Source organism: Panthera onca, chromosome A2 (assembly GCF_046562875.1).
Source record: "Panthera onca isolate mPanOnc1 chromosome A2, mPanOnc1 haplotype 2, whole genome shotgun sequence".
Taxonomy (NCBI): Eukaryota; Metazoa; Chordata; class Mammalia; order Carnivora; family Felidae; genus Panthera; species Panthera onca.
Window position 1 is genome coordinate 155,868,342 of NC_138340.1, and position 13,125 is coordinate 155,881,466.

The following is a 13,125-nucleotide window of genomic DNA, read 5'->3' on the forward strand; positions in this document are numbered from 1 at the left end:
GGTTCCTCAAAAAATTAAAAATAGAACTACTGTATGACAGCAATTGCACTACAAGGAATTTATCCAAAGGACAAACATGCTAATTTGAAGGGGCACATGCACCCCAATGTTTATAGCAGCACTATCAACAACAACCATTGGAAAGAGCCCAAATGTCCATCAACTGATGAATGGATTAAGAAGATGTGGTACACACACACACACACACACACGCACACACACACACACACACACACACACACACACACACACACTGGAATACTACTTGGCAATTAAAAAGAATGAAATCTTGCCATTTGCAACAACATGGATGCTATTGGAGGGTATTATGCTAAACAAAATAAGTCATAGAAAGAAAGATACCACATGATCTCATTCATATGTAGAAGTTGAGAAACTTAACAGATGAACATAGGGGAAGGGAAGAAAAAACAAGATAAAAACAAAGAGGGAGGCAAATCATAAGAGACTCTTAAACACAGAGGGTTGATGAGAGGGGTGAATGGGGGGATTGGTTAAATGGGTTATAGTCATCATAGAGGGCACTATTTGGGATCAGCACTGGTTGTCATATGTAAGAGATGAATCACTGGGTTCTACTCTGAAGCCAAGACTACACTGTATGTTAATTAACTTGAGAATAAAAAAAATAAGTAAAGGGAGTTTCATGTAGACAGCGTACACACAGGCTCATTTAAAAAAATTCCTGCTAGTCTCTGTATTTTGATTGAAGAATTTAATCCATTTTACATTGAAAGTAGTTGCTGATAAGCAAGGACTTCTGTAATTTTGCTGTTTGTTTTGTGCAAGTCTTAGACTTTCCTGTTTTCATTTTCTTCATTCCTTTATTTCCTTCATTACTGTCTTCTGTTTTGTTGTGTTGATTTTTCTTGCACTAAACTGATTCCCTTATATTTTCCTTCTGTGTATATATTTTTAGCTATTTTCTTTCTGTGATTATATTTAACATCCTAAATTTATAACATGTAGTTTGAATTGATACCAACTTTACTTTAGTAGCATACAAAAACTCTGTTCTATATAGCACTATTCCCCTTTATATGTTGTCAAAAGTTACATAATTATACATTATTTGCCCAATAAAATGGATTTATAATATTTTATGCATTTGTATTTTAAATTATGTATAAAATGAAATGTGGAGTTACAAAAACCAAAAATACAATAAAGCTGGCTTTAATATTAGCCCATTAGTTATCTTTAGTGGCGATCTTTATATTTTTATTTTCAAGTTACTGTCTGTTGTTCTTTGATTTCAAACTGAAGTATTTCCTTTAGCATTTCATTTAGGGCAAGTCTACTGGCAACAGACTCTCTCAGCTTTTATTTATCCAGAATTATCTTCATTTCTCACTCATTTTTGAAGGACAGTTTTTCTGGATTCAGAATTTTTTGGTTGACATTTTTTTCTTTCAGCACTTTAAATATGCCACCCCACTGCCCTCTGTCCTATATAATTTTTTATGAAAATTTGGCTGTTAATCTTCTGAGAATTCCTTGTACGTGAAAAGGTGCTTCTCTCTTGCTGCTTTCAGATTGTCCCTTGTCTTTGTCTTTTTACTGATTATAATGTGCCTTGATGTGGATCTGAGTTTATCCTACATAAAGCAAAAGATTAGGGTCTTCTCAGGTCTTTTCTGAGCATGCATCTTTCCCTGTACATGGGTGTGGTTTTTAAGTTCCCCGGTGTATGTAGCTGCTTTTAAATTCCTTAATTTCCCAAAGACACTTACCCCAACTTTCCCTTTGAGTCTTTAGATGGTTTATTGTATGTCTCAACAGTAACTTTTCTTGCCCCACATCTGCTCTGCTTCCTCAGGGACTGAGGTCCCACAATGAGAATGCAGATTGCCATTTTCAAGACTTCTGCCAGGCTAGAAAGAGTGTGGGCAAGGGTAAATGAAAATACCACAAAGCTTTCCTAGCATTTTTCAATTTTCTTTTTCTTGAACCAGTGTTTCCATGGTTGCTATAAATCTTTTAATGTTTTCCAGAGTTCTGACACAATTTTGACAGTTTCTGCTTGTTATCTATGGTTTCTGTGGAGGGACAATAGCTTAGGGCTGCCTGTCCACCATTTTGCTCACATTATTACTCATCTCTGGCATGTGAGTTTTTGCTTTATGTCTTGAATTGTTTGTGGTGTCTTCTACTTGGGGGTGTCAAGGCTCTGTAGGGCAAATGTAATCAGGCAGATGCACAGAAGAGAGCAGGGTCTGGTTTGAACTGGTTTGTGGTAACCAGGACTTGGAGCCTGGGAGGAGGGCAGCCTGCAGGCTGAGAAACTTCCAACAAGGGAGATTTCAAGTTTGGCCTCTAAAAAAACTTTCAAGAGTTCTAAAATTTGATTAACCTCAGGGGATAAGGGCTGAAAGTTTCTCTGGGTTTCCCTTGACTGCATCAGATTTGGTTCCTCAGTGCATAACCCTTCTTGGGGACAATGAAGAGTAGGAAAGAAGGAGAGAGAAAGTCAGAAGGAGATAGTTGGCTTCCATAGCACTATTATTACTGGACTTTTCCCTAAGTTCTTGTGTGAAGACAGTTTTCTCTTGCACTGAGAATGAGAACAGCAGCAACTTTCTTTGGGCCACACAGCACTAGTCAGGCAGGAGGAAGCCTGGGCTGATCCCTGGAGAGCTGTAGAACATTCCAGTTCAGTCTCTTTCTCTGGAGGTGAGTGTCTGCCAGGGTTCCCCTCTGTAAAGGAGAGAGCAAGAGAGGATCAGCATGGGAAGTTCTGGGCCTAGATGCTCTCTAGAACAAGGACATCTACAGCAGAATGGATGACCTCATCTTCAAATCTGCCATGCACAGCAGAGAGAAGATTTGACCTGACTCAGTGCTGGGCATAGGCATAGGCCCTTGCTCTTGTCAGGACACTCTTCTATCCTTTGATTGTATCTGGTCCTGGCTAAACAAAAATTATGGAAGGAGACTTCCGCTAATAAGTCTGTTCTTGATCCTTGTCACCCAACTGTCATTTCCAAAGGGATCTCCAGAGAGAGGGCTGCATATTGACAGGGCAGCATTTCAGCAAAGACCAAAGGGAGAGGAAGCAGAGTTTGCTTCAACAATTGGTCATAGCTGGGGGTGCCTGGGTGACTCAGTTGGTTGAACTTCTGACTCTTGATTTTGGCTCAGGTCATGATCTCAGGCTGGGATCAAGTCCCGTGTCAGGCTCTGTGCTGAGCATTGAGCCTGCTTAGGATTCTCTCTCTTTCTCTCTTCCTCCGCCCCTCTGCCCTGCTCACTTGCTCTTTCTCTAAAATAAAAAAAAAAAAAAATCAAAAGATTGGCCATAGCCAGGACTAAATAAGCTTTGTTCATAGATTTCGTTCTTAATTGATTCATTGATTTATTCATTTAAAAATAATTGAATATCAGAAGCAGTAAACAAGCATGACCAAGTTTTTACTTTTTATGGTGCTTACCTTATAATAGGAGACAGATAGTAAACAAAAAGTAAAAACACAATTTTAGATGAGGAGAGCAAAGGAGATAAATAGATTCTGGTGAGCTGATAGAGAGTAAAGGGTAGAATGTGTTTTTTGTTTTTTGTTTTGTTTTGTTTTTTTGTTTTTTTAGGAAGGATCATGAGGAAAGGCTCCCTGAGCTTGGGCACTTGAGCAAATACCTGAAGGAAATGAGGGATGTATCTCAGAAATTGTAAGGGGCTCAGGACCTTGGGTCTGTTGTTTTATTTTATTGACAGCTGAATTTTTTTTCATTTGATTTTGGAGGAAAAACCTATTTGTTACTCTGAGAAGACTCTCCTTACTTTCTGTTGGATTGAGACCATGGCTACTTATGTGTAGGGCTTGGGCTGAGCCCAGAGTTCACATTTGGTGGCTTTGGCTCCCTGCTGGATCCAGGGTTTTGAGCTCTCACGAAGGCAGGGGGTGTTGAAATTGGACCGTTAGCCTCTTGTCTGCCAGTTCCAACATGAGGTGATATGGGACAGCTGGAGGTTGAGGATGGCAGTTCCTCCCATGCCCTCCTCTGGACCTTCCCCTATCAGTCTGGTGGATTGTTGGTATGAGGGTTGGGAGAGAGAGGCCTCTGACTGATTAAGCCTGGGTGCTGTTTAGTCTGTCACCTATGAGAAGACACATTTACTGGGGAGAAAAGCAAGGCAGAATTCCCCTTCCAAGAATAGAGGGCATAAAGTGAGAATTCACTCCGGCAGCTAGCTGACCTGTAGTCGGAGAAATACTCAGGCCTTGCCCTCAAGATCTTACAGAAAATCCTCAAAGAGTTGTCCATACCCATGCCTAACAGTGACACCTATGGTGATACAAGTAAAAGGAAAAACTTTCAAATGGATCTAGGGCAAATGGACCTTATGTCTTGGGGAAGCAAAGTAAACATGTACCTGCTCTGGGTAGGAGTGGGCAGAAAGACTTTTCTATAGTCTGGAGCAGGACTCACAGGAAAGAATATATTTGGTGGATCGCATAGTTTAGGACATTCATGATGGAAGTGAGTTAGTGGTAAAAAGGAACACACTGGTCAGGGAGGCAGACTTGGTGGCTATTCACAGCACGATGGAAGGCAGAAAGACCTGTGGAATGAGAGATGTGGGTGGTGCACCCTGGGCAGGAGCTGGCTGTCTTGCCTATGGTGTGCCATTGGTGACTGGGCTCATCTTCCTGGCTAGATTTAATTTTCTTCATATATCATGATGGTCTTTAAAAAGATCAATACTGATCATGTAGGGGGAACAGTAGGACATGAACCCTTCCTAGACATGTTGTGGAGTCTGAGAACAGGAGAGGGATATTTTCTTTACCTGAAACTGTTTTTATTTTGGGATCAGAAGCAGTGTGATCTCTTTTTTTACTCTCTAGATTTCACAAGGAACAACCTCTCAGGACTAAATGTTGGAGAGTCACTCTAGTGCCACTGACTTCTATCTCATAGGCTTCCCTGGCTCCCCAGAATTACGCCATATTCTATTTGCTACCTTCTTCTTCTGTTTGGTGACTCATGGGGAACATGTTGATCATTGTGATTGTCTGTGTTGATAAACGTTTGCAGTCCCCCATGTATTTCTTCCTTGGCCACCTCTCTGTCCTAGAAATCTTGCTCATATCTACTGCTGTTCCCTTGGTGCTCTGCGGGTTGCTGCTTCCTGGGATGCAGACAATATCTTTGACAACTGTGGTGCACAATTATATTTGTACCTTTCTTTGGGCACGTCGGAATTCATATTAATGGGAGTGATGGCTGTAGACCGTTATGTGGCTGTCTGTAACCCTTTGAGGTACAACATCATTATGGACAGCCACACCTGCATCTGGGTGGTTATTGTGTCATGGGTGTTTCGGTTTCTATTTCAAATCTGGTCAGTCTATGCCACGTTTCAGCTTACCTTCTGCAAATCAAATGTGATAGACCATTTTTTATGTGACCGAGGGCAATTGTTTGAACTATCCTGTGATGACAGCCATTTCACACAGTTTATTCTTTTTTAAATGGCTGTTTTCATTATCATTGGTGCTTTGATCCTACAGTCATCTCCTACACCTACATCATCTCTACCATCCTCAAGATCCCCTCAGCCTCAGGCCGGAGCAAAGCCTTCCCTACGTGTGCCTCTCACTTCACATTTGTTGTGATCAGCTGTGGCACCTGCTTGTTCCTCTATGTGAAACCCAAGCAAATGCAGGCAGCTTGAGTACAACAGGGTAGTGTCACTGATGGTTTTAGTGGTGACCCCTTTCCTGAACCCATTCATCTTCACCCTCCGGAATGAGAAATTCATAGAGGCCTTTCGAGATGTCATGAAACGCTGCTCACTGCTATCAACTCCTCAAGGATTAGCTGTGTCCTAAAGACAATCATGAACTCATTATTGTGGACATGAATAATCTCAAAGCACTAATTCAGTCTGAAATGATCATTTTCAACACCACGTGGTTTGTGATCTACCAGGGCATTTTAAGACACAGCTAGCGCTCCAATTTATAATCGGATGATTCCTACATGGGAGATCACATTATTTTTTTACCTGGACATATATGTTTATATACTCTTCTGTAGTTATAATACAACTTACAATATAAATTTAACAGGTATAAATGAACAAAATATGTGTGTTTTTTTTAAAGAACACTCAGCTTTTTGAATGGGAAAATCCAGGAAAAGTATAATTCTCTCCATGGCCGCTGACACACATGTTTGATTCTAGGTGCTGGAGTCATCTTCCCATATGTTTTCCTCTGCTTTCATGATTTCCTCACTGCCTAAAGCACCTTCTGTTTCTTATGTGAGTGGCTTCAAATCCAGCCTAAGGTCCTACCCTTTCTTGAGATTCCTTCCCCAACGTCCAACAGGGATGTACATACCTCTCTGTAAATCTTCTCAACTGCAGTTGTGAGAGTGAACTCACTCCACAGTTCTGACTCCTCCCCAACCTCAGGGCCAGATGATTCAGATACATCGCTAATTGTTGTACTTTCTCATAGTGAGGAGGTCGGGCAATGCCTTAGAAAGAGGCATTTTCTCATCTGGCATGAGTCTCATGATCACACCAGTCCCAAATGTGGGAGGGCAACTGGCTAGTTTTGGGAATTGAAGTGACAAGGGTGAACTGATCTTGCTGTGCCCCTGGGCTGAAGCAGGTGTGCATGGAGGGCAGAAAAAGGGCAGCTGGTCACTTCTCCCCATAGTCCTCACATTGGTCAATCCTGACACAGGGCATTCCATCTCCCTTCTCTCTCAGCTACATTTCTGGGTTCCCTTCCTTCTCCGCCCTCACAAAGACCAGGTTTACCAAGCTGTCTTCCGGCTCTACAGTGAGCTTTCTCATCCACTTTGCAGTTCCAATGCTGTGCCATCCCAGCCCCTTTCCTGTCACACCAGTATTTCAACTAATATTTCTGTATCATATGACACTGGTTTACTGATTTTTTTTCTGTATCACTATTTGTAAATACACAAATAGAATATTAGTCATCCAAATGTATTATCAAAAGGAGGATACTTAAAGAATTTACGTAACTTCCAGACTATCAGATATTTTACAGCTGTAAGAACAATGAGGAAGTTTTCTGTGCCATTAAGAGAAAGATCTCCACGATACACTGTTGAGTAAGAAAAGCAAAGAGCAGAGCATTTTGTTTAGTTTCTTAACTTTTTGTAAGACAAAAGTAGAATATACTTTATATTATTATTTGCATCGAGAGAAGTTTGGGAAGGGAGCACAGGAGGCTGGTGGTTGGGGAGGTGGCAGTGAGAGGGGGACTGAGGATGAGTGCTGGGAGTGAGGTCTTTACATGGTTCTGAACTCCACATCATACTATGCCTTACTAAGTCAAAAATAAAAGTAATCATCCTGCCTCTAATTGCCAAAAACGTTTGCTTGTTTCTACAAATACATCACTGTAGCAGAGAAGACATTTTGGCAGAAGAATCTTTGGTAAGTCTGGACGCTCTATAAGGTTTCCTTAGGGCTGAGTAGAGCAAATGGGAGAAGAGTTGGGATGGAACAGAGCAACAGAGCTTCATATTTTTCTTGTCCTGAGTCCTTGGCTACTTTTGTAGGGATATGGAGATCATCTTTAAATATCATGGATATACACCTCTTGTTATCTGATGGTTATGTTGGAAGTACCTTTTGTGAATCGGGGTTTTGTCTTTTCACTTTTTTATTGAAATATTCTGTCATGCAGAAGTGTTAACTTTGTTGTTGTCAAACGTAATTTTTATCTGTGATGTGTATGTGTGTATATTGCTTTAAAAGTGCTTTCCCATTCAAAGGACGTGAACAACAGTCTCTTGTGATAACTATAACATAGGAGAAGAATGGGAAGAGCACATGCAAAGTATTTTTTAACAGTTTTCAGTAATGACAGTGGTGGAGATAGTATTAGCAGTATTATTCTAGGACTGTTGTGTGTGTAATGTAAGATAAAGACAGTGAATAATTATGGAATATTCTAGTTCTGAAAATAATATAGAGGAGGTTAGGTAAAGCCTCTAGGGTCTTGCATTTAAATTGTATATATCAGGATGGATTCATTTTATATAAATGGGCCCATTTTATATGTCCCTAGGTGTAGGTTGCATTCTTGCAATACTATTTCCCAAGATGAGTAATAGGACTTCTTGGAGAAATGGCTCTTTCCAGGTCTGGGCAAGAAATCTATAAGACGAGCTTGTAATATCTTATCATAATGGGGATCAAAGATTACTGGGGTGATGTTAAAAGGTATCAGGAGCTGACTGGAGGAGATTTCTACTGGCCAAAGATGAGAGAAGGTACACTTCAAAAAAATACAATGGTTGCAACCATTGGAAATCTATCAAATATATTTAAGTCCATGAGTTCATAATGGTGTTCCAAAAGCAGCCACCCTCAAAAGGTTACCTTCATTATTTGTCAGACCCAAGCCAGATCAAGGCTCTGGAACCAGCTACTAGTTACAGAAAGACATGCAGAGAACAGAAAGACATGTTTAACTGTGCCATGAAGATGGAGTCACCGTAATGTGGACTGTGGGAAACTCTACAGTAAAAACCCTGATTCTTCAACAAAGAGATTGGAAGAAAATTAAAGAGCTGTAGAGAGAATCTATAGATTAAAATAGACTAAAAAACGTATGAAATAAAAATGTAGAATACTAAGCTATAGTGTGTAGCACTTCAGACTGGCCTGATAAAATTGTTAAGAAGTGCAAGGAAGTGATTACTACAAGGTCTGGATTGCAGTTACTTTTGAGAATATGAGGATTGCAGTTGGAATGGGGCAATGGAAATGTTTCTGGGGTTGCTATCAAATCTCTATTTCTTGGGGGTTCCGGAAGATGGCGGCGTAGGAGGACGCAGGGCTCACAGCGCGTCCTGCCGATCACTTAGATTCCACCTACACCTGCCTAAAGAACCCAGAAAACCGCCAGAGGATTAGCAGAAGGGAGTCTCCGGAGTCAAGCGCAGACTAGAGGCCCACGGAAGAGGCACAGGGGAAGTGCACTGCAGGTCCTCACCACACAAGGGACTCTCCAAAATGACCAAACGGAAGAATTCCCCTCAGAAGAATCTCCAGGAAATAACAACAGCTAATGAACTGATCAAAAAGGATTTAAATAATATAACAGAAAGTGAATTTAGAATAATAGTCATAAAATTAATCGCTGGGCTTGAAAACAGTATACAGGACAGCAGAGAATCTCTTGCCACAAAGATCGAGGGACTAAGGAACAGTCACGAGGAGTTGAAAAACGCTTTAAACGAAATGCAAAACAAAATGGAAACCACGATGGCTCGGCTTGAAGAGGCAGAGGAGAGAATAGGTGAACTAGAAGATAAAGTTATGGAGAAAGAGGAAGCTGAAAGAAAGAGAGATAAAAAAATCCAGGAGTATGAGGGGAAAATTAGAGAACTAAGTGATACACTAAAAAAAAATAATATACGCATAATTGGTATCCCAGAGGAGGAAGAGAGAGGGAAAGGTGCTGAAGGGGTACTTGAACAAATTATAGCTGAGAACTTCCCTGAACTGGGGAAGGAAAAAGGCATTGAAATCCAAGAGGCACAGAGAACTCCCTTCAGACGTAACTTGAATCGATCTTCTGCATGACATATCATAGTGAAACTGGCAAAATACAAGGATAAAGAGAGAATTCTGAAAGCAGCAAGGGATAAACGTGCCCTCACATATAAAGGGAGACCTATAAGACTCGTGACTGATCTCTCCTTTGAAACTTGGCAGGCCAGAAAGGCTTGGCACGATATCTACAGTGTGCTAAACAGAAAAAATATGCAGCCGAGAATCCTTTATCCAGCAAGTCTGTCATTTAGAATAGAAGGAGAGATAAAGGTCTTCCCAAACAAACAAAAACTGAAAGAATTTGTCACCACGAAACCAGCCCTACAAGAGATCCTAAGGGGGATCCTGTGAGACAAAGTACCAGAGACATCACTACAAGCATAAAACATACAGACATCACAATGACTCTAAACCCATATCTTTCTATAATAACACTGAATGTAAATGGATTAAATGCGCCAACTAAAAGACATAGGGTATCAGAATGGATAAAAAACAAGACCCATCTATTTGCTGTCTACAAGAGACTCATTTTAGATCTGAGGACACCTTTAGATTGAGAGTGAGGGGATGGAGAACTATTTATCATGCTCCTGGAAGCCAAAAGAAAGCTGGAGTAGCCATACTTATATCAGACAAACTAGACTTTAAATTAAAGGCTGTAACAAGAGATGAAGAAGGGCATTATATAATAATCACAGGGTCTATCCACCAGGAAGAGCTAACTATTATAAATGTCTATGCGCCAAATACCCGAGCCCCCAGATATATAAAACAATTACTCATAAACATAAGCAACCTTATTGATAAGAATGTGGTCATTGCAGGGGACTTTAACACCCCACTTACAGAAATGGATAGATCATCTAGACACACAATCAATAAAGAAACAAGGGCCCTGAATGATACATTGGATCAGATGGACTTGACAGATATATTTAGAACTCTGCACCCCAAAGCAACAGAATATACTTTCTTCTCGAGTGCACATGGAACATTCTCCAAGATAGATCATATACTGGGTCACAAAACAGCCCTTCATAAGTTTACAAGAATTGAAATTATACCATGCATACTTTCAGACCACAATGCTATGAAGCTTGAAATCAACCACAGGAAAAAGTCTGGAAAACCTCCAAAAGCATGGAGGTTAAAGAACACCCTACTAACGAATGAGTGGGTCAACCAGGCAATTAGAGAAGAAATTAAAATATATATGGAAACAAACGAAAATGAAAATACAACAATCCAAACGCTTTGGGATGCAGCGAAGGCAGTCCTGAGAGGAAAATACATTGCAATCCAGGCCTATCTCAAGTAACAAGAAAAATCCCAAATACAAAATCTAACAGCACACCTAAAGGAAATAGAAGCAGAACAGCAAAGGCAGCCTAAACCCAGCAGAAGAAGAGAAATAATAAAGATCAGAGCAGAAATAAACAATATAGAATCTAAAAAAACTGTAGAGCAGATCAACGAAACCAAGAGTTGGTTTTTTGAAAAAATAAACAAAATTGACAAACCTCTAGCCAGGCTTCTCAAAAAGAAAAGGGAGATGACCCAAATAGATAAAATCATGAATGAAAATGGAATGATTACAACCAATCCCTCAGAGATACAAACAATTATCAGGGAATACTATGAAAAATTATATGCCAGCAAATTGGACAACCTGGAAGAAATGGACAAATTTCTAAACACCCACACTCTTCCAAAACTCAATCAGGAGGAAATAGAAAGCTTGAACAGACCCATAACCAGCGAAGAAATTGAATCGGTTATCAAAAATCTCCCAACAAATAAGAGTCCAGGACCAGACGGCTTCCCAGGGGAGTTCTACCAGACATTTAAAGCAGAGATAATACCTATCCTTCTCAAGCTATTCCAAGAAATAGAAAGGGAAGGAAAACTTCCAGACTCATTCTATGAAGCCAGGATTACTTTGATTCCTAAACCAGACAGAGACCCAGTAAAAAAAGAGAACTACAGGCCAATATCCCTGATGAATATGGATGCAAAAATTCTTAATAAGATACTAGCAAATCGAATTCAACAGCATATAAAAAGAATTATTCACCATGATCAAGTGGGATTCATTCCTGGGATGCAGGGCTGGTTCAACATTCGCAAATCGATCAACGTGATACATCACATTAACAAAAAAAAAGAGAAGAACCATATGATCCTGTCAATCGATGCAGAAAAGGCCTTTGACAAAATCCAGCACCCTTTCTTAATAAAAACCCTTGAGAAAGTCGGGATAGAAGGAACATACTTAAAGATCATAAAGGCCATTTATGAAAAGCCCACAGCTAACATCATCCTCAACGGGGAAAAACTGAGAGCTTTTTCCCTGAGATCAGGAACACGACAGGGATGCCCACTGTCACCGCTGTTGTTTAATATAGTGCTGGAAGTTCTAGCATCAGCAATCAGACAACAAAAGGAAATCAAAGGCATCAAAATTGGCAAAGATGAAGTCAAGCTTTCGCTTTTTGCAGATGACATGATATTATACATGGAAAATCCGATAGACTCCACCAAAAGTCTGCTACAACTGATACATGAATTCAGCAAAGTTGCAGGATACAAAATCAATGTGCAGAAATCAGTTGCATTCTTATACACTAACAATGAAGCAACAGAAAGACAAATGAAGAAACTGATCCCATTCACAATTGCACCAAGAAGCATAAAATACCTAGGAATAAATCTAACCAAAGATGTAAAAGATCTGTATGCTGAAAACTATAGAAAGCTTATGCAGGTAATTGAAGAAGATATAAAGAAATGGAAAGACATTCCCTGCTCATGGATTGGAAGAATAAATATTGTCAAAATGTCAATACTACCCAAAGCTATCTACACATTCAATGCAATCCCAATCAAAATTGCACCAGCATTCTTCTCGAAACTAGAACAAGCAATCCTAAAATTCATATGGAACCACAAAAGGCCCCGAATAGCCAAAGTCATTTTGAAGAAGAAGACCAAAGCAGGAGGCATCACAATCCCAGACTTTAGCCTCTACTACAAAGCTGTTATCATCAAGACAGCATGGTATTGGCATAAAAACAGACACATAGACCAATGGAATAGAATAGAAACCCCAGAACTAGACCCACAAACGTATGGCCAACTCATCTTTGACAAAGCAGGAAAGAACATCCAATGGAAAAAAGACAGTCTCTTTAACAAATGGTGCTGGGAGAACTGGACAGCAACATGCAGAAGGTTGAAACTAGACCACTTTCTCACACCATTCACAAAAATAAACTCAAAATGGATAAAGGACCTGAATGTGAGACAGGAAACCATCAAAACCTTAGAGGAGAAAGCAGGAAAAGACCTCTCTGACCTCAGCCGTAGCAATCTCTTCCTCGGCACATCCCCAAAGGCAAGGGAATTAAAAGCAAAAGTGAATTACTGGGACCTTATGAAGATAAAAAGCTTCTGCACAGCAAAGGAAACAACCAACAAAACTAAAAGGCAACCAACGGAATGGGAAAAGATATTTGCAAATGACACATCGGACAAAGGGCTAGTATCCAAAA

At 40.1% G+C, this 13,125-nt stretch overlaps 2 protein-coding genes across 4 annotated transcripts in view; both read left to right on the top strand.

Moving 5' to 3' along the window:
- Nucleotides 1-13,125, top strand: part of LOC132679611 (olfactory receptor 9A4-like) — a 100,120-nt gene that overhangs the window by 24,264 nt on the left and 62,731 nt on the right. The gene's annotated exons all lie outside the window — the stretch shown is intronic.
- On the top strand, nucleotides 4,899-5,844 carry LOC132675134 (olfactory receptor 9A1). The gene is given in 6 exon segments (XM_060627567.3): nucleotides 4,899-5,002; nucleotides 5,004-5,176; nucleotides 5,179-5,523; nucleotides 5,526-5,695; nucleotides 5,697-5,813; nucleotides 5,815-5,844. Coding segments are annotated over 6 exon segments (939 nt in total).